We start from the raw sequence: 23,307 nt of genomic DNA on the forward strand, positions 1-23,307 counted from the left end.
GTTATTTGAATTTACACAGTAATCAAAATTGAAGGAAAAACCCTGAATTGAATTCAATACTTGCTTCCACCTCAAAATTAGTAAAAGAGTATGCAGTCTCTTCAACTGATTCATCTTCAATTCAGAATGAAAACACTTGGGGTTGTTCTAAGATTCTCGTCATTGGCGTGAATTTCGCAAATAACAAAACTTGAACGATGAATTATTTCAGCAAGAGTTGTTTTTACTGAGCCATCAATATTAAGAAACAACGTTGCCCCACAAATCAATCAGTCCAAACAAACCATTAGCGGGTCGTTAACATTAGTCAATAAATCACCAAACAATTTTGAAGGTCACCAACCAAGCAGTTAATAATTATTCATTACCGTTAAACGTTCAGTGAGAAAGAAAAAAAAACAATTATACCGCCCCGAACCATTCTCACAACTGCCCGATAGCTGAATGAAAAAAAGGCTACCTTTCAATAAGCAAGCAAACCACGTCGTTCGAACTTTACAACCTTGAACCTGTTTTGTACGCCCAATAACGTGCATCAGAATCTAGGAGTAGCAGCAGCAAGCAGCAGAAACTTTCAATAATGTTCCGAAGCATTGAACAATATTCCTATGCATGCCGCGAGTCGCCTCCGTAATTATGTGTCCCGTTGGCCTTTAACGCCGGCCGCCACGCTCATTGAACATTGTACAAGTGCTGCAAGTCGCCAGGCCCAGGGTCCCCTCACAGATGCATAAGAGGGCCATAAGTTACGTGTCCGATGGTTCCCTTCTTTGATGCTGCAGCGAACACATCTTTGCTGTGCAGCGCAACCGATTTGTAGGTATTTCCTTTCTCGCGCGATCCCGCCTCCGATCGCCACCTTGTTCCAATCGTGGCTGTTGCTGGTCGATTGCTATTATTAGCATTGTTGCTAATTCCGCCCGTCGAATCAACTATTTGAAGAAAAAAAGTGGGCGTGAATTTTTTTTAAGTGGTTTTTATTTCCTTTGTGCATTCCCCAATCTTTTGCTCATTCTGCACCGAACAAGGCACCAAAGAAACATTAATTTATTCATAAGAAACTAACGCGCATGCATGAAGAAAGGCATGGAGGCTTTGCCTGAGAACCAGAATAGAATGCGCACTGCACGGCGGGACAAAACTTTATTAGGGAGATCAAATTTGGTGTTATACTACAAGTAAATTTTGCTGAAGAATATATGACTCCACCTATCTTCGGTTATACAGACAATCTAAATGGGTTTTCGTTTGTCAATATTTTAGACAACAAGAATTATATTTAGGGAAGACCCGTAACACGGTAGATCACTTTGACGTAGTGTGTTGCGGTGTAAGATCTACCAAACAGAGCCCTAGCTTAATCCATTTTCTAGCTAGGGCAATGAGTTGTGGTAATTGTGGTATTTAGTCCCCGCTACCAACAGCAGTCTCAGAAATAAAACATAATTAATGTTACCTTGCAGACAGTTGAAAGACTCGAATTCCTCTTGTTTGAGGCTAAACTGTATGCAGCGGAAACAACTTTTCAAGCAATTAGTTGAAAACCTCGGTACCCGGTATCCGGTAACTGACTGCTGAAAAATCGAGTTAGGGGTTTAAAAACGCTTTATGAACTGGTGAACAATGGTAGTGAGAGGAAAACACTGAAGTTCTTATCACTGAACAAATTCTCTTGCTTGAAATGGTCTTGTAGACAGGGCTAAATCCTGGGTTTGTAGCTTTACTGGTGATATTCTAGAAGCAAGACAAGGATGTGGCTAGGGCTCCGATGCATGGCCAAAAACAGTATTACTGTTCTGTTTTCTCAAGACAGGATTGATTTCCTATTGATAAGGGGCGCGCCTTCAATGGGATTGCTCTCTGTGAAGGGTCTAAATAGCGGGACCTTGTCATGGTGCACTTGAGAAAACAAAACAACAACTGTATCGAAACCGATACTGCATTGCTTATCAATAGTAATGGAGTAATTCGACATGCACTTAAACACTAAGGATACGGGTAACGCTACAATAGATCTAATAACTGGTCGCAGTGGAACACCCGAACAGGAAAAAAAAAAGGGAAGACCGCACATTGAAGGGCCCAATGCAATGTTGCAAACCCTTTGCGTTTTTTGTCCAGTGTTCAACAATCGGGTTGGATTTTATCCTGTGCAATTAATGTGTTTTGCCCTATGTGAAACTTAATCAAACAATTTCGTATGGCTTATTTTTTGTCTAAATGACAGACCATCTATTAACGATTTTCCCACTGTGAACCGCCGCGCCAGAGCAATCCGTTCGCGAATTGTGAGTTGTTTTCTTCTGCGTTTGTTGTGTGTCCTTTTTCTTTTGGATGCTGAAAAACGCCACCACCTCCACATGTCGTCGGTCGTCCTCAGTAGAATAGAATTGCAAAATTTCGTGTACGATACAGACGGTGCCGAATAAAATGCATCCCTGCACAATGGGTCGATGATCGTGATTTAACAACGACAATTAAAAACGCTTTAGAACAAATAGAAAAAAAAATTCTATCCTTCATATATTGCTTGATGTGTGCATTTTTTCCTTATTACAACTATATTAAAATTATTAACAGGCTTTGAGTAAATCAAAGATTATTGTTTCGTTTAATGACAATTCAATAAATTGATCATTGATCAACAATGTGAGTTTCTGTGCTTAACCTTTAGATTCTGAATGAACTTCATAACCGTTAACGCATTTTCAATTGAGAAGTCGGAACGTTTACCCTTTGCTAAGGGTAGATTTTTCCAGTGAAGTGATCTTTTTTGCCCATTGCATTGATGCGCAGTGTTTCTGAGATGTACTTCACTGCAAGTGTGCTCCCCTCACGCTGCATCCTGGCAGTCCGTGCAACGAAGAACTTGCATACCAACTTGGATGAACAAACGAATTCTTGACGACAACGCGCCAGCCAGCAGTGCAGTGGACGGTGCCGCCGCCGCGCTGCCGTGGCAAAATAATTGCAATTATTGTTTCGGGAACTGATCGAATGCTATGCCAACAGCCAAATATGGACGGTCGTCCATAAGGGGGTAAAAAAGCATGAAAAGGGAAGTGGACGGCAAATGCAACGACACAGAAGTTTGTCGAAGTCGAAGTTACCGCACCGATATGCCGCAAGCATCCAAGCAGCAGGAACAAATGCGGACCAAAACGAAACATGGTTAAATAATCTGAATTAATTAGCCTGGAGGCTGAGTAAGTTTCCGTGCAATGGCTCTGGCGTTTCATCCTCCTACTTGGAGTCAAGGAGGGACGCGGGCGACGAGTTTGCATAGTTGTGGAGCACAAATAGAGTTTGTGGCTTTGTTGGAATATATTGATAATTAAGTGTCAATTTATTTAAATTGTTCGGCCTTTGGGTTATACAGTTATGTAGCGTTCGGGAAGTTGCAGTAATTGTCGAAAGCGAATCATTAGTCGAGTTGTGTTCTGCCATGGAATTAATTAATTCGGTGTTAATCAGTGGAATAATTCGAAACTAGAAGAACCAATAAGGAAATTTTAAATGAGAAGTAAGGTATCTGAAAAGAATACCAGATTCGATTGTCATTTCAATTGAATCACATTCTTCGTATCACTATTCCATTTCGATACCATTTTGCAGAATTTTATTGATATTTAATATTATAAAACTACAAACCAAAAAAACTTTTCTGTGAAGTTTAAACTTGAAAAAATACCCTAACTTGTTTAATTGGCGAGAAACTGATACATATTTTGACCTCTACCAGCTGTCAAAACTTGTATTCGTAACATAACTAATCTTATAAAATTCGTTGGTGATACAAATACAAAGAAAAAAACTGAGAGAGATGGATGGCTGATTTGGCAGTTCAGGAATCCAATACAAAATACACTCTCGTTTTCAAGGATACCCCATTCAAAACGGGAGCCATGCACAACTGTCATTTTTATAATTTCAGCTTTGCTGCGTCGCAGCATGTGTGGAATAATAAAAATGACAGTTGTTCGTGGCTTCCGTTTTGAATGGGGTGCTCTTGAAAACGCAAGTGCATTTTGTCTTGGATTCCGAGAGGCTTTTTCTTAAATTCTTATCATTGGGCAAAGATACGAAGTAGGAAAGTGACTGGATTGAACTCTCTACATTCTACTTGTGTATAACGGAAAATTGATAATTATTAGAGCACCGTGTCTTGTATTATAGAAAGATGTAAAATTAGGAACATTATCCCAAAAATTTAAATCACTATATTTAAAATCTGATGAAAATATGTTAATGCAGTTATTTAAATACTATTCATACTATATAAATACATTTCTAATAATCCTAGAATTTACTTTGAACTTTTTGTTTTTCTTTATGAAGGTGTAATTTGTAGATCTGCACTGATCAAGTTGGTCCGGAAGCCAGAGGAGTCCCTGGCAAGAAGAGTGGTAGTCAATCCTAAGACTAAAGCAAAAGGATCTTCAGAATATATGTACTCAAAGTGATGTTGCATGGTTTTTTTTTAAACTAGACATACTAGGAGTCCGCCATTGGACCATTAGGAGCATTGTAGCCTTGTGGCTAAAATTTAAGCTTTTTTAAAATGCTTATACATTGAAAAATCTTATTTCTTCTAGAAAATAAAATCACTGGAAGTTAATAGTCAGCCCATTCAGGACTATGTAATGGTATAAGAATCTGGGAGACTCCCTTTGTTTATCAAGAACCACATTAATAAAATCATATTTTATTTAGTATAGATCTTCTATAATCATGACTTGTAAAGCGACTCATTTTTTTATATAACAACCGTGTACGCTAATGTTTGGTGATACATCTCTTCTTTTTTTGAAAAGCAGATAAGAACTAAAGTGCTGGCGGTATTATCAGCGAGGAGAATTGAGTTCGACCACCCAAAGCTTCGAAATGAATTTGTTGATCTTTAGAGCTATCTAAATCGATCCATGAAGTGATAAGTAATTCCATTACATTTTCAGATTTGTGTTCCGATGATTTTTTTCTAGAGGCTGTCTCAGTCTTGAATGCCGATCCTGTTGATCCATTTTTAGCGGAGTCGATTAGAACATAGACCAGTATGGTGGACGAAGTTGTAGCGACAATGGAAATTGCAGCAGTTTCTACACAGAATATACTGAGCATTCCCGAAGAGCACAATCCAGACTGATTCGTTATACATAACGTGATTGTGGGGCTCGTTTTTAAAAAACGTGATTGTTTGGCTGATTAGAAAAGCCATTAGGTTGCTTTACGTTGCTCCACACTACGACATATGGATTCGGTGTACAGCATATTTGCCATTAGCTTACAGACCCTTCGCTCCATGCTATAATAGGTACGTGCCACTGGAACGAGACTATGGTTAGGCATCATACGCCGGATCTTGTCCCCATCGAAAAGGAGAGGGATCCCAGCGGGTTTGGATGATTTCGGAAGAAATTCGTATGAGTTGGTTGTAGTTCGATGACAGGTTATCAATTGCTGTGGATAAAGCGGTTTAAGTCCATAAACGCTAGTCCGATATGCATACATAGCATTCTGTTATTTGTCCTGTATGGTAGAGAAAGTGCATGCAACAGATGTATTTGGCTTCTACCCCAGTAGATTGGCACTTAAAACATTTCGACGATCTTACAGTGAGGAATATTTGAAACCGAAACCTCATGGAAAATCCTACGGATTTGAACCATCAAAGTACTGCGTTGACAGCGGTATGAGCCCTGATTCGTATGATCCTTGAGGGATGTTGCCAATAATGACAAGCAAAATGTTATCGGCGTAGATGAAGATTCGGATGTTATTAGGAAGACCCCGTGCATGATAACTAGAATTAAACATTGGACACCTACGTATTTTATAAAGGATATGCACACTGCACATTTAACCATAGTGAGGACACATTATCTCATAAATGCATATTTTTTGCTAAGACGCTCAGATAAAAAAAAAAACTGGAAGTGTACATAAAGATTACTTTTAATTCTGGATTTTGAAATCCAAAAAAATTGTATTCACTGATCGATCAGTAATACAAATAAAGTTTTACCGACAATATTGTAAAATTTCCGACATTCCCGGTAATAAAATTACTGAACAAATCGTCCAAGCAATCAGCAATTTAAGACAGTTCATATTTATTTTTATTTACTTAGCATTTGGTAATCCTAAAAATAACCGGAACGTTCAGCTGTTTGAAAACCCGGTAAAATTTTACTAGACTAGACCACTTTGGGGAAATAATAAACACAACAGCTTTCGTAGTAACTAGCTTTTTTCGATCTATTCTTTCAATTTTTCATCCATTCCTTGATCTCTACTTATCTCGATGGTCCCTTCAATATTGTGGTGAGGTGATTGTAAATTATAAAATGTACAATAATGCTCAGGAATGCTAAGGAATCGAGATAATGGTCATAAGATCCGTGTATTACGAAGCAAAAACTGAATGCCCGGTTGTTTTCCTTATTACTACGCGCCATTTTCGAATACACAATTAGGTTTCACAAGCTCCTCCAGGAATATTTCTTCAGGAATTCTACTAGAAATTTCTCCAAAAACTTCTCCAAGAAACCACTCGGTAGTTCCTCTGGGAGTTATTAAGTAAAGTCTCCCGGCATTTTCCAACGGAAACTTCTCCAGAAATTCTACCAATAATTCTTGCCAAAAGTCCTTCATTTTTGGCTCTTCCCAAAATCACCCAGAAAATCTTCGGAAATCCTAAAACAATTAACTCGGGAATTTCCTCGTTTTTATTCCACCAGCTCCTCCAGGATTTCTCACATAGAAAATTTCTTCAATTATTTCTGTATAAGGTACACTGGGGGAAGTGGAAAAAGAGGGTAAGTGTAAAAATCGACTCGAAAAATTCGGAATTGTACATACTTTACAGTTTTTACCTCATCATGATGCTGCAATGTTATACTTTGATGCTCACACTAATACTATGTTAAAATTTGTATAACACATACACTAACACGGTTATCGCTTGAACTGTAATTTTAGGTTTCGCGAAAAATTGATATTTACATTCATAAAATTATTTATTATTTGCACCAATTGTTCTTTTTTCAACTGAATTTATATCACAGGTGACCATTACAATACAATTAAACTAATCCCATTCAATTGGTAGTGGTTTGTATCAAGAAAGCAAATAATTCAAAGATTTTACACTTTCCCCAGGTATCAAACACTGCGGGGGAAGTGGATAATGTTCTAATTACGCAATTTTTTCTTCCCTCCAGGGTTTATTTCGATAGCTGTGAATCTTAATATGTTCCTTCTTTATTATCATTGTGATTGGACTCATATAAATGAGAAAATGCCTGATTAATCCACCTATCGGTACTGATGCCTTTCACATGTTTTACATTTGAAAAAAAATATATAAGAAAGTTAAAAATAGCAATGATAGGTAAATATATTGTATAATTCACATTAATTTTTATTCCTAACAAGTTTCGACGTTGAATGCAATTTTTTTGCGAACAAATCGGTTAAGGACATGTGCTTAAGAATAGCTGATAATTTTGTACGTGTTTTGCACACACACATACATACAAAAACGCACATGCAGACATCATCTCAATTCGTTAAACTAAGTTGATTAGTTTATAACCCTGTAAGTCCAATTTTTCCTTTAAAATGTTCATCTTTGGGGCGAACATATAGACTTTACGTACACTTAGTGTCCGAGTAGGCAAAACCAGCCCTCCCCTAGCTATTACGAGAATTCCTTGAGGATCTATTCCGTAATGAAATTATTCCACAAAAGATACTCAGAGCAAAAGTCAAGGCAACATGGGTTTTCCACTTACCCCATCCCAGTAGGGTAAGTGAAAAAACAACTCCTAATTTTAAAATCGATTTCCATAAATTTCAAGCGACCAAAATGGTATGAATTACCGCACAGTTGGTGCAAAATTGACTGTTTTTGATAGCCCATTTTGATTGAACGCATTTAAATCATTTAAACTGGTTTTACACTAATTCAAACATGCACTATCGATTTTTCCTTTTCCACTTCCCCCAGTGTACCTTACATTTACGATGCTACATATACCGCAAAAAAACTTTTTTCGCATGTTGTCATGATAGATTTCTTTTAAAAAGCTCCAAACACGGGGAGCACTGGATGATGCATTTTAACTTGTTTTAGACAGTTGTGCCTAAAAATATGGTCCCCATCACATACACACCTGAAATAAACCGCAGATTTCTGTTAAATTTCACTGAAATCTCAACAGCAGAACTGTTCGGTAAATAATTTCACCGATTTTCGGTAGTTTTGGCAGATGAACAAAGGAAATAATCGCAGGAAATCGGTGGAATAAATAACGAACAATTCTGTTGTTGAGATTCCCTTGAATTGAGAAAAAATTCACCGAAATCTATTAAATGATTTAAGTGTGCGTTTTATAATTACTTCTCGTGGGGGCTGCCTACCTGATTATGTTTTTTCGCACTTGTATAAAAGTTTGATAAACTTGTTTTCATGACTTGCAATATTTCGAAACAGTTTTTGCCTCTCTTTTATCGTAGTATATTATCTTATGAGAACGATTTCTGCAACCCATGGTTATGCTTGTTTTAAAGAACGTCTGTCGAACGCAATTTGTTGCAAGAAAATCGGATGAGTAAAAGTGTCAAAAATGTTTTCATTTTAAAATTAATTTTTTTGGCATGACTGCCGAGCCCATAGTTCAAATGGCTCTGCGATGCCGCCGATTGGGAGGCATGCGACGACCACCTTCAACGCAAATTTGAACGAAACACACCCACTATAAAGAAAAAAAACTAATAGTGCAGGTCGGTGATTCTTGAAGCAAAGAGAATACAGGGGGAGGATTTTCTCGACTCGGGAAACTCCGGCCAATCTACGGCCGAACTCATAGGAAAAGTTAAAGATCTTAGCGATAAGCGACGATCTTCCCCCATCCATCTTGACACACCGGATCGTACCATCTCCGATCCCCCTGAAGTGGCCAATGCTCTCGGGGAACATTGGCTCCGTCAACGACTATCCTGCTCAGTTTCAGCAGACTATTGCTAGCAGATCTTCGTCTCCCTCGAACTTTCAAGTCCCTTCAGATTCACAAAACGGCGCATTTAATTCTCCATTTTCCGCTCCTGAGCTATCTTTCGACCTCTCTAGGAGTAACGGAAAATCATCAGGTCCCATGATCAAAAACCTCCCTCTTTCCCGATCAGGAATGCATAACAAAATTATAACTCAATTCTATCAATTGTTGATATTTAAAACAACGTGTGTTATAATTAGATAATTCGATAAAAATGTGTCTTCGGCCAGTTTTATTTCATATCAAAATTATAACAACATTAGTTATTAAACATTAGTTATGAATATTTTCACAAAATAATTGCCTACATTTTTTGTAGACATAGGAAAAAATCGGAGGTATGTAATCACCTTTAGTATAACTTGAACCCGCTCAATATTAGTACATAGCTGGAACAAACTTTATTGCCTACATTATGGATAGAAATCCGTCGTGGTAGCGTACCAGATAGTTTTCTGAACATTTTTTTTTATTTGAGGGGGTTCGAAAAAAAATTTCTTCTAAAAATGTTGTCTCTTTGATAGCCGCTTATTCTATGGCCTGGAACTGACCTGTTTCGCCTACCGTAACCTTGTCGAAACTGTGTCACCTACTTTTAATTCCTACGTTCGTGCCGCCTCAGAACCCAGCCGAGGAAGGTCATCTGCTGCAAAGTGGCCGCTTTCGCCGTAGCCACCTCCGGAGAATACAGAATCCCTCTCCTCACTGAAAGGGACCGGATTTTGTGCACGATGGCCGGCCTCGGTCTCCCCCCAGTGGCGCAAGTTCACTGGCATAGAGCGAGGAGCTGGCACTTCTTAACAGTCACTATAAATAGCTCCATAGCTTGCAACTTATACCAAGGAGACAATTCAATGGCTCTTAGAAGGTCGGTGGCCGTGCTCCTTAACAAAGATTTCCCAAGGCCGTGAAGACGGCATACACGACGTGAAGACGGATACACGCGGTACTCGCATAACTACGACGGGAGTTCCTTTCATACAACCTGCGACGTCTGCGATGTTCACAACACCAACAAATATTAGGCTCTAAGGCATACCCACGGGATACCATTTAGCATCAGGGATGCACTATCCGACGACGCTGCCAGCACCTTTGCCCTCATCTCTTTCTTAAAAGATGGCGGCCTATACAAACCAATTTAACGGCATCCCGAGGTTGCTTGGGAGTAAGTTCCTACAACACGAGGGTTTTGAGCTTTCCTTGGTTACCCCAAGGCTATAACTCCCCACCCCGCTAGTGACCAGGCAGTCTGGAAACCCCAACCCGAGTTCAAAGTCCCTCTCAACATAAACTAACAAGGTCAGGGCGGGGGGGGTGCTCGCACTTGCCCAATCCCATTACTATCGCCTCACCTGCATAGCCATAAATTCCCTGTTTTTTACTTCAGCAATGCAAGAACGAATATGCTGCTCTCCATTAATTTGCAGAGCTCAAAAGCTGATATCTAGCGTTCTGATTTTATTTAATTTAACTTCTAACGTTCTGTAATGAATGTGAATGAGTTCGTGGGAAGTTATCACAACGGACCAGATCTTTACTATACGGCAAATCCTTCAAAAATGCCGTGAATACCAGCTCCCAACGCACCATCTATTCATTGATTTCATGGCGGCATACGACAGTATAGAACGCGTAGAGCTATGGAAAATTATGGACGAGAACAGCTTCCCTGGGAAGCTTACCAGACTGATCAAAGCAACGGTGGATGGTGTGCAAAACTGTGTGAAGATTTCGGGCGAACACTCCAGTTCGTTCGAATCGCGCCGGGGACTAAGACAAGGTGATGGACTGTCGTGCCTGTTATTCAACATTGCGCTAGAAGGTGTCATGCGGAGAGCCGGGTGTAACAGCCGGGGTACGATTTTCAACAGATCCAGTCAATTTATTTGCTTCGTGGATGACATGGACATTGTCGGCCGAACATTTGCAAAGGTGGCAGAAGTGTACACCCGCCTGAAACGTGAAGCAACAAAAGTTGGACTGGTGGTGAATGCGTCAAAGACAAAGTAGGGGAACGGTTTGCCACTTCATCTCATAGCTCCTATTTCAATCCCATCAAAAACAAAGCAATGGAAAGGAATTTGGTTTGTTTATTATTTTTGTGATTTTTTTCAGCAGTGAGCACGCATGTTGACAAAAAGAAGCGACAAATTTGGTGCCGTATTTCTTTGTTTAGCGATGAGATGGATATATGGACAGTGAGATAGAGATCGGAACATTTCCCCTACATGCTTGTGGGCGGAACCGAGCGCGACAGGGCCCGCCTGGGAAGCAGTGTTACGATAGACGGGGATACCTTCGAGGTGGTCGAGGAATTCGTCTACCTCGGATCCTTGCTAACGGCTGACAACAACGTTAGTCGTGAAATACGAAGGCGCATCATCTGTGGAAGTCGGGCCTACTACGGGCTCCAGAAGAAACTGCGGTCGAAAAAGATTCGCCACCGCACCAAATGTGTCATGTACGAGACGTTAATAAGACCGGTTGTTCTCTAGGGACATGAAGTATGGATAATGCTCGAGGAAGACTTGCAAGCATTCGGAGTATTCGAGAGACGGGTGCTTAGGGCCATCTTTGGCAGTGTGCAAGAAGACGGTGTGTGGCGGCGAAGAATGAACCATGAGCTCGCTCAGCTCTACGGCGAACCCAGTATCCAGAAGGTAGCTAAAGCCGAAAGGATACGATGGGCAGGGCATGTTGCAAGAACGCCGGACAGCAACCCTGCAAAGATGGTGTTCACTTTCGATCCAGCAGGTACGAGACGACTTGACGACCCCTCCCCAGCTGTCTGCGAGTCAGGAGAACTGCCTAGGGCGTGGTGGGATTTAGCAGTGGGCTCTGCTAAAATCCCTCCCAAAAACCACAAGTGCCCGTAAGCGGACTCTATCAAAGCGACTGTGTGCCGCTTCAAAAGCACAAGCCCAGGGAGGGAGTGCCAACTGGCATGTGGAGTGTCCCTACTTCGGTAGGGTAGTGCGTGAGCTGCTTCGGCAGGGAGTGAGTGATCTGTTTGTGCTGAGGCAGGAGTGTCATAGCGAGTCGCCGCCGCTATGGCAGCCTCGAAGCGCAGCAGAAGTCTGAGTATGGACTGCACATGCTAAGGTAAGAGTGTCGTAGCGTTGCTACCGCTATCGACACCTCGAGGCATGGCAGTGGAGTGTTAGAATAAGTTGTGGAGTGTACCTACTTCGGTAGGGTAGCGCGTGAGCTGCTTCGGCAGGGAGTGAGTGATCTGGTTGTGCTGAGGCAGGAGTGTCATAGCGTGTCTCCGCCGCTATTGTCACCTCAAAGCGCAGCAGAAGTCTGAGTATGGACTGCACATGCTGAGGTAGGAGTCGAGGTATCCCATCGACACCTCGAGGCATTGCAGTGGAGTGTTAGAGTGAGCACCTGAAAAAGGGTCACATGGAGCGAATGGTCTTTGGAGAAGCTGCTTCGGCGGCAGGGTAGCAGTGGGTTGTACCCACACACCTACAGTTGTGCACATGTGGTGCATGGGGAGTGTCCCTGCTTCGGCAGGGTAGCGTATGGTCTGCTTCGGCAGTGGTGTGATTGATCTGCTCGTGCTGAGGCAGAGTGTCGTAGCGCAATATCTGTAGGCCCAGGCAGTTACCGCTATTGACACCTCGAGGCATGGCAGCGGAGCGTCCGGGAGAGCATCCAAGTAAGACTCAAATGGAGTGAATGGGGTGCGAGCACCCAAGTCAGTCTCGCGTGGGACGAGTGCCTGTGTGAGCGATAATGAGTGAGTACGCTTAGTACTGCCGTCCCCCCAGAAGTAGTACTGCGAGGTAGTTCCTGGGGGAAACGATGGTGGAGCCCAAGGGAGTTTAGTCGGTATTACCGGTATGGTCGAGTCCGACACTCCAGTACACTTCCGTGTGGTAGTTTGGCAACTACAATGCACGTGTACTGGGTTAGTGTGTAAATGCATTCTCCCTTGTAAAAAAAAAATAAAATAAAAAAAAAAAGGTACGAGACGACGTGGAGCGCAGCGAGCGAGATGGGCAGACCAGGTGCAGAACGACTTGGCGAGCGTGGGGCGTATTCGAGGATGGAGAGATGCGGCCTCGAACCGTGTATTGTGGCGTCAAATTGTTGTTTCAGTGTTATCTGTTTAGATGTAGACTAAATAAATGAATTAACGTTCTGTAATCTTGAAACTACGATCAGATATATTTGAACATTTTCGGAATTTAATTTCCATTCTGAATTTGGATGACCAGAGGGAATTGGAGGGCTGACCGCGACAATTGGGGAAAGTCTCCAACATCATGCCATTTCAAGAACCTCCGGAGGGCAGCGCACTAAACGTCAACTGGACCAAGGTTTACTTGGATATTCCATACTTCTTTTCCTGTAGTTAGATTATTTTAACTTTATTGTTTGGTACTATAGATCTTAGTTCCCTTTTCTTCGATCATTTTAAGTCATTACCTATTTTCTATTCAAATTTTAAAGTGTTAGTATTAGGTTTTAAATCATATATAAAGGTTATTTGCATTAAAATCTACCAATACATATACGAATGCAAAAATGGTAACTTGGCTTAGAAACCTCGCAGTTAATAACTGTGGAATTGCTTAATAAACACTAAGCTGCGAGGCGGCTCTGTCCCAGTATGGGGATGTAATGCCAATAAGAAGAAGACTTACATTTTACATTTCGGCCAAATGACATTCGGTCAAACTGGATTCGACCAAATGGCTGGTGCTGGTGCTGGAATGGGAGTAAGCATCCAATCTTTTTTGCTGGTTTATGCAGACGATTTTCTTATTTCCACTATTGGAATAAGGCGAGGAACTGGATTGCCAAGTTGCTGGAGAAGCATGGAATAAATCAGACGAAAATGAAAGAATCTCAATCGAATTTTCGATTACCCCACCATGTATAAAGCCAGTCCACGTTAAATTTCGGACATTTGGATAATGTCCATGTAATTTGTCGCCATTTCATCAATTTGGCCGAGAGCTAAAACATGCTGAAAGCATCACATGAATTGTAAAGATTCATCTGTTATGGAAATGGATCCGTTGGAAGATGGGTGTCCGAGATTTAACGTGGACAGGCTTTAGTAGTGTAGACGCGTCCTCTTATTGCTACCTGTCTATCATAGGAAATCAATTCAGCACTTCAAGCCGAAGTGACTGGACTGTCGCTAAACGTTGCGAACCGAGAACTGAGGTGGCTTCGACTTGGAGTGACGCAAATCAGTTCTCGAATACGACTTCCACAGAAGCAAAATTTTACCGATGCCTTGTCTAACCTCTGTACATATTCTTTAATTACGTTCATTTGGGTAAACATCGTTTTTTTGTCAATTTTATTCAATGAAGTCATGCAAGTAATCCCCTACACTTAGTAATGGTCTAAAACAACCGTTTTCCTCTTTGTTCACGAATCCCCCCGAATTTATTGAACACCTCCGGGAATGTCGTTCCGCTAATGAAATCAAATTCGTGCCGCGAAATGTCACCCCATAAAAAGTGAAACCACTCCACCAGCGGCGGACCACTCCGCCACATCCTCGAGCGCTTCGGCTCCAATCCGGTACATTCAGATATCCGGCGTATCACGGCAGTTCGTTTCGTTCTGCACCTTTCTTCGAGGTGCGCGACACAGAGAACAACCGCAAAAAGGGCAAAACTACCACGCCGAATTCGCCACCGTATTTTATTTCGTTGCTTTATTCCACTCTGCCGTGCCGCGTCGTGGACCTGAGTGGAGCTCGCGCGCGCGGCATGAAATAAAAATCAAAACAGAGACAGTAAAAAATGTAACAAATTTGTTTGTTTATGCAATCTCATTTTGTTCGCCATTTACCGGGCTGCTGCGAAATTCCGGGCACCGAACAATCACGGACCCAGGCGGCAGCTCCAGACCGAATAGCCTGAGCTGGGGGAAATATTTACATGGTGTCGAATTTGCTTTACAGTAGACATATTTGTTTACAATAATATGAAAATTATAGAGTAAAATAGTAAGCAAAAGTGTCGTTGTCTGAAAAACATCCCAAAAAAGCAAAAAAAAAATATTTCCAGTGTTTTATTGTTGCTCTTGTCGGCAGAGAAAACAATAATAATTGGAAAAATTAACTACAATTGCCACAATTAGTATTTATTGTATATTATTAGCAAAAACACAGATGTGTACTTGTTGCGAGACAATTTTCCGTATAATATACGAGAAAATACATCGGTTTATCATTTGCTGCAATTGATTTTTAAATACGCTAGTTATTGCTATCTGCTCGGGCAGAAGGGCGAGGCAGCGGGAGAAGAAAATCGATTTCTTTCCGCCTACCTTCCCATTGCCATTATACGATTGTTAACCGTGGCTTCTTGATTTAGCCCCCGGAATGGTTTATTTTATTTTCAACGACGATGTCGAGATGTGTTCTGGTCAGTGTCGTCAGCGCGCGCGTTGACCAACGTTCGCTGGCTCGCGGTTCGACGACTTCCCGACAAGACTCCATATATGCAAGAGAGGCAAAGACGACAGCAGCAGCCAGCACCGAGAGATGCATTGGTAGTCAGTAAGCAGTATCGAACCGCATGAGAATCGCGATTTTATGCATTCATGGGACGCGCGCGCTAACACAAATACGGTCCCCGGAAAATTACCCCAAGAATGACGTGGGCTTGGAACTCGCAGTCAGTCAGCAAACGAACAAGTCACCGACCGCGGCCGGCGGTTTGAAACGAAGAACATTTTTCAACTAATTAAAACAAGATTCCTTCGCGATGCTCGTTCACTGACGTGCTTCTTCGGTATACACGGCCTGCGAAGGCACATTGGGAATTACGGGCAATCAGGCAAAATGTTGCGCAGAAGAAGTCATTGACCATAGGTGCCCAATGTATAGAACATGCATTGCAGGTCATCTTATAACATTACTAGGATTGGGAGACATTTTTGCGGATGGCAAATGGTGAAAATCCCACATGCATGAGTACATGAGTTAACGCCCAGAAGAGGTATGCCTTGCCTTTCGATGTTGCGTTTCGTTAGAAGCAAATTTTGGAAAAAAAAACATAAAAATAAACATCTGGAGATGTTGGAACGAAAAAAATCACAATTCGATTATCAGTCTTTTTGCGAGGTGAAAGTAAAAAGTTATCGAATCTAAACATCACCTGGACTTCCAGCTCTGCGATATTCTGTATGCTTTCTGAAGATAAAGGTTTAACAGAATTGTTATCCTAATCTTCCAATCTGGCTCAATCAGTTTAATCAACAGTTTGTCGTAATCTCATCTCTCTTTCACTTATGCATTTTGCTGCCTATTGAGGAGATTTTGTTCACTCATTCGGAAAATAAATTGATAAGATTCGAAGCCAGAGTAAGGTGAACACGTTCCTGATGAAGCTTACAATAATAAACTGTATCAGGAACAAAGGTGTTTTAGAGCATTCAGTCAGCCAGTTGGGTGGAAGAGGCCTATGCGTAAGCTAATATGCCTTCTGCCGTGTGTGAGGTCGCCAGGAAATCAAATTTAGCATTTAAATGAATCAAATAAAAATCAGATCCTCTCCCCCGTGTTGGCCCGACATCGTCACTCGGGGAAAAAGAGAAACGGAATTGGCTGCCAATCGCATTAGGGACCTTTTTCTGGCGACGCAAGCGAAATGGAAAAACCTATCGTCAGCACCCGGGATGGAGTTTAGGACGGAAGTTTGGAAGCAGTGTCAAAAGAGTGGCCTTCGCCAGTGACCAAAAATCTAAACGAAAACAATAAGTGAAAAAGAAATAGGCATCTGTTTTTCGGCTCCGGCTGGAGCCGGCATCCGAATACTTTTTAGAAGTCTGTTGAGTTGAGAATGTATTTATCAAATTCTGAAACAAAAATAATGCCTTTATAAAGCAACCCAAAAGGGACCCATCTTATCCGAACGAGTGCCTCTTTTGAATGCATGGTAATGGCTTTATGTGTGTTTGTGGGTGTTCCAACAGACGGACGTGAGGTTTTCAACAGTCTATTTCGTAGCAAAAATTTGGGGTCGTTCGCAGGAATCAATTTTCGATTTACTGTCGTTTTTTCTTCAACGCTTGAAATTTCGCACGGCAAAACAAAACTTCGTACCAGCCATCAATCAGCTGTCCCCAACGCATGAAATAGTGAAACATTGTAGTGAATGAACTCGCAACCAAGTCGCAATCCATAAACGCGCCACCATACTTTCCGGATGCAGTCGTAAACGGGCAAGTTTTGAAATAAATCAATTTTAACTTTTCACCGGTATTTCCGAAGGCAGCTATTAAGTGCACCGAGAAGTGTTAAGTAACCACCCCAAATAGTACCGAATACAAATTGATTCAACGGAAAGAATCGCATAGAATTTATAAAAGAAAATTAAACACCGTATGCCTGTGCAATGAAAAGAATTTCTATAGAAACTACACAAAAAAATAGGCAATGAAAAATAGAACAACATGCTATTATTATCATATTTATGCAACATATGAATCCAATCCAAATCCAATCCAAATCCAATCCAAATCCAATCCAAATCCAATCCAAATCCAATCCAAATCCAATCCAAATCCAATTCAAATCCAATCAAAATCCAAATCCAAATCCAATCCAAATCCAAGCCAAATCCAATCAAAATCCAAATCCAAATCCAATTCAAATTCAAGCCAAATCCAATCCAAATCCAATCTAAATCCAATCAAAATCCAATCCAAATCCTAATCCAATCGAAATCCAAATCCAAGGCAAATCCAGTCAAAATCCAAGCCAAATCCAATAAAAATCCAAGCCAAATCCAATCCAAATCCAAATCCAAATCCAATCCAAATCCAGGCCAAATCCAATCCAAATCCAATCCAAATCCAAGCCAAATCCAATCAAAATCCAAATCCAAATCCAATTCAAATTCAAGCCAAATCCAATCCAAATCCAATCTAAATCTAATCCAATCCAAATACAAATCCAATCCAAATCCTAATCCAAGCCAAATCCAGTCAAAATCCAAGCCAAATCCAATCGAAATCCAATCAAAATCCAATCCAAATCCAACCCAAATCCAATCCAAAACCAATCAAAATCCAAGCCAAATTCAATCCAAATACAAATCCAAATCCAATCCAAATACAAATCCAACCAACCAACCAAACCAAACCAATCCAACCAATCCAAACCAACCAACCAATCCAAACCAATCCAACCAACCAAACCAATCCAAACCAATCCAAACCAATCCAAACCAATCCAAACCAACCAAACCAATCCAAACCAATCCAAACCAATCCAAACCAATCCAAACCAATCCAAACCAATCCAAACCAATCCAAACCAATCCAACCAATCCAAACCAACCAATCCAAACCAATCCAAACCAATCCAAACCAATCCAAACCAATCCAAACCAATCCAAACCAATCCAAACCAATCCAAACCAATCCAAACCAATCCAAACCAATCCAAACCAATCCAAACCAACCAAACCAATCCAAACCAATCCAACCAATCCAAACCAATCCAAACCAATCCAAACCAATCCAAACCAATCCAAACCAATCCAAACCAATCCAAACCAATCCAAACCAATCCAAACCAATCCAAACCAATCCAAATCCAATCCAAACCAATCCAAACCAATCCAAACCAATCCAAACCAATCCAAACCAATCCAAACCAACCAAACCAATCCAAACCAACCAAACCAATCCAAACCAATCCAAACCAATCCAAACCAATCCAAACCAATCCAAACCAATCCAAACCAATCCAAACCAATCCAAACCAATCCAAACCAATCCAAATCCAATCCAAACCAATCCAAACCAATCCAACCAATCCAAACCAACCAAACCAATCCAACCAATCCAACCAATCCAAACCAATCCAAACCAATCCAAACCAATCCAAACCAATCCAAATCCAATCCAAACCAATCCAAACCAATCCAACCAATCCAAACCAATCCAACCAATCCAAATCCAATCCAAACCAATCCAAACCAATCCAAACCAATCCAAACCAATCCAAACCAATCCAAACCAATCCAAACCAATCCAAAGCCAATCCAAACCAATCCAACCAACCAACCAAACCAATCCAAACCAATCCAAACCAATCCAAACCAATCCAAACCAATCCAAACCAATCCAAACCAATCCAACCAATCCAAACCAATCCAAACCAATCCAAACCAACCAAACCAACCAAACCAATCCAAACCAACCAAACCAATCCAAACCAATCCAAACCAATCCAACCAATCCAAACCAATCCAAACCAATCCAAACCAATCCAACCAATCCAAACCAACCAAACCAACCAAACCAATCCAAACCAATCCAAACCAATCCAATCCAAACCAATCCAAACCAACGCAAACCAATCCAAACCAATCCAAACCAATCGCAAACCAATCCAAACCAATCCAAACCAATCCAAACCAATCCAAACCAATCCAAACCAATCCAAACCAATCCAAACCAATCCAAACCAATCCAAACCAATCCAAACCAATCCAAACCAATCCAAACCAATCCAAACCAATCCAAACCAATCCAAACCAATCCAACCAATCCAAACCAATCCAAACCAATCCAAACCAATCCAAACCAATCCAAACCAATCCAAACCAATCCAAACCAATCCAAACCAATCCAAACCAATCCAAACCAATCCAAACCAACCAAACCAATCCAAACCAATCCAAACCAATCCAAACCAATCCAAACCAATCCAAACCAACCAAACCAATCCAACCAACCAAACCAACCCAAACCAACCCAAACCAATCCAAACCAATCCAAACCAATCCAAACCAATCCAAACCAATCCAAACCAACCAAACCAATCCAAACCAATCCAAACCAATCCAAACCAATCCAAACCAATCCAAACCAATCCAAACCAATCCAAACCAATCCAAACCAATCCAAACCAATCCAAACCAACCAAACCAATCCAAACCAATCCAAACCAATCCAAATCCAACCAAACCAATCCAATCCAACCAATCCAAACCAACCAAACCAATCCAAACCAATCCAACCAACCAATTCAAACCAACCCAAACCAACCCACATTTAATCCAAACCAATCCAAACCAATCCAACCAATCCAAACCAGTCCAAACCAGTCCAATATCAAACCAAACCAACCAAATGCAATCCAAACCAATCCAAATCCAATCCAACCAATCCAAATCCAATCCAAATCCAATCCAAACCAATCCAAACCAATCCAAACCAATCCAAACCAATCCAAACCAATCCAAACCAATCCAAACCAATCCAAACCAATCCAAACCAATCCAAACCAATCCAAATCCAATCCAAACCAATCCAAACCAATCCAAACCAATCCAAACCAATCCAAACCAATCCAAACCAACGCAAACCAATCGCAAACCAACGCAAACCAATCCAACCAATCCAAACCAATCCAAACCAATCCAAACCAATCCAAACCAATCCAAACCAATCCAAACCAATCCAAACCAATCCAAACCAATCCAAACCAATCCAAACCAATCCAAACCAATCCAAACCAATCCAAACCAATCCAAACCAATCCAACCAATCCAAACCAATCCAAACCAACCAAACCAATCCAAACCAATCCAAACCAATCCAAACCAATCCAAACCAACCAAACCAATCCAAACCAATCCAAACCAATCCAAACCAACCAAACCAATCCAAACCAATCCAAACCAATCCAAACCAACCAAACCAATCCAAACCAATCCAAACCAATCCAAACCAATCCAAACCAACCAAACCAATCCAAACCAATCCAAACCAACCAAACCAATCCAAACCAATCCAAACCAATCCAAACCAATCCAAACCAATCCAAACCAATCCAAACCAAACCAATCCAGATCCAAATTCGATCCAAACCAATCCAAACCAATCCAAATCCAATCCAACCAATCCAACCAATCCAACCAATCCAAATCCAATCCAAATACAATCCAAATCCAATCCAAATCCAACCCAAATCCAATCCAAATCCAAATCCGATTCTAATCTAAATCAAAAATCAAATCTAATCCAACTGAGGTTTCAATCAGCATGACTACTGTGTGTGAATTGATTTTAAGTTTTTAAATCAGTTAAGATCATATCCCTCATTATCTGTCATATTTCGGAAAACCTTTTTATTATAAGAAATAAAATCTTTTGAACATTTTCAATGGGAATGGATTTGAAGTATTTGCAATTGCTTAGAATCAATCAATTTTCAATAAAACGTTTCAATCAGACATAAATTTCGCTGATTTAATCTATGCACATCGAAAAAGCTTTGGCACGTTTTTTTTTTTTTCGAATCTCGTTTCAATAACGCATTTACCTATGCGAACACCTTTCAGACTAAAAATACACGTTTTCAACACACGATACAAAAAAATCTTGCACCCACAATTCTCATCTCCACACCTCGCACGCACGCACAACAGCCCCAGAGGTTACCTCGCCTCGAAACACACTTTGCTTCAATCGCTGCCGCTACTATCAATCCAATCAATGCGTACATCTACGGCGAGCCGAGAATCTTGGAGAAGAACCTTTCAGCAGCACGCAACGTGCTTCCGCCGCGACCATTTCCCATCATCTGCAATCGGTTCCTACCCCCTCTTAGGGGAAAGTAGGAATTCAGTAGACAAAGCTAATAAAAAATCGAAAAATTATAAGAATTGCCTTAAGGTTGCAAGTTTTCTTTCGTGATTTGTTAAATGTTAAATGTAAAAATTAAAAAATGTTTGGAAAGTATAAAAGGATTTTTGCACTCCAATCTCTCCTACATCTTCTCTTGTTGTTCACTACCATTGTTGGTTTTTTGCCGAACAGTGGCATACCATCGCCTATCTCCTAAAAAAAGCTCCTATTTTTCCACATTTGCCTTCATTGGATTCACCCGGCATCGCCGTCGTACGTTAGATTCGAGGTGATTGGGCCTTTGGCTTTTGCACTCCTGTCTTCGACCAGCACCAAAACCGCCTCAGACCAATTCCACTCACATATGACTGGCTTTCATCAACGAGGCCAACGAGGTCGCTCGCTCCTCTTCGGTGTCCTTGAAAGTCCCTGGAAGCCAAGACGATCGAAAATATAGAAGTACGCACCCCACACAACAGGACGATGATGAAAATGAGGTTATTCAAAACGTGTTCTTTCTATTCTCTTCTCTTTTCAGGTTGGTATAGTCGCACCCGCCGACTGTTGGCTTTTATTTCGGTGAGCTTTTCCTTTTCCCATGCACAAAACCACGTCTCCTTGCGGAGCTTCGAGACTTTGCACCGCAGCAGCATTCCGACTTCCGACAAGAGGCTAAACACGAAAAACGTGATTAGGAAGCGGAAAAAGGTGTTCCTCTATCCATTCCTTCCTGACGTGCTCACTCTCTCCAGGCAAAAGAAGCGACGATCAACTTTTGACTGCGAATTGTTCCAAAAGGATAACGGGTGGCAATCGACGGTGCAGGTGGAGGTGATGCTGCTGTGAGGCGACGGTAAACTATCCTCCCACTAGGTTAAAGCTTTGTCCTGGTCGGTAAGGAAAATTATGGCACTGCCAGGTGGGAAAAGGTAATCTCTTAAATGGATGCCGCACGGATGTGCGTTTCGGAAAAATTTACGTGCGCCCCCGAGCCAACCGGGCACAATTTTGCTGTGGGAATTCCGAAACAAGGGGGCCCAAAATGAATATAGGACGACTGTATGCCGGGGGGTGGCGCACCTCATGAATAAGAAATCACGGCATATTCGTGTTCAACGGAGGAGGTTTTTGATATTATTTATGTAGGCTATTGTTAAAACAGATGGAAATAGGGATATTTGTGTATTTGGCCATTCATTCTGAAAATAGAAGTACAATATTTTCCAAGTATATTTACATTTCTTCATTTTGCATCTTTCGATGACTCAAACTCAAACTCCTTGGTACAGATTTCCGAACAAGGATCTTCGAAAATAGTCAGAGAAACAATCCCCTCGAAGACAGAAACCTTTGGTGCTTCTATAACATACAAAAAAAAACTTTCATTCGTAGCAGCAGCAAAAAATAAATGTCAAAAATCCGAAATTGACAGAGAAATCCTCGATTCTGATCGATAACCCACTTATTGATTTGTGCTCAATCTCATCTGAAGTCAAGCTTGGAAAATCCTCCAATTTCTGCTATTCCATTTCCCAAAGCGCCCAAATTCTCCACACCATTTAGGAAAGGGACCATCAAACGACACATGTCGGAAAAGGCAAGTCCACACGACATCGAAATCACA

At 41.1% G+C, this 23,307-nt stretch overlaps 1 protein-coding gene across 1 annotated transcript in view; it reads left to right on the forward strand.

Moving 5' to 3' along the window:
• Positions 1–22,866, forward strand: part of LOC134227334 (uncharacterized) — a 125,592-nt gene extending 102,726 nt beyond the window's left edge. The window contains exon 2 of the mRNA XM_062708733.1: positions 22,222–22,866. Within this exon, the coding sequence (XP_062564717.1) occupies positions 22,222–22,529 (308 nt within the window). The 3' untranslated portion in view covers positions 22,530–22,866. The remainder of the gene's footprint in view (positions 1–22,221) is intronic.
• Positions 22,867–23,307: the final 441 nt, after the last annotated feature.

The sequence above is a fragment of the Armigeres subalbatus genome, chromosome 3, assembly GCF_024139115.2.
Source record: "Armigeres subalbatus isolate Guangzhou_Male chromosome 3, GZ_Asu_2, whole genome shotgun sequence".
In the NCBI taxonomy this organism is placed as follows: domain Eukaryota; kingdom Metazoa; phylum Arthropoda; class Insecta; order Diptera; family Culicidae; genus Armigeres; species Armigeres subalbatus.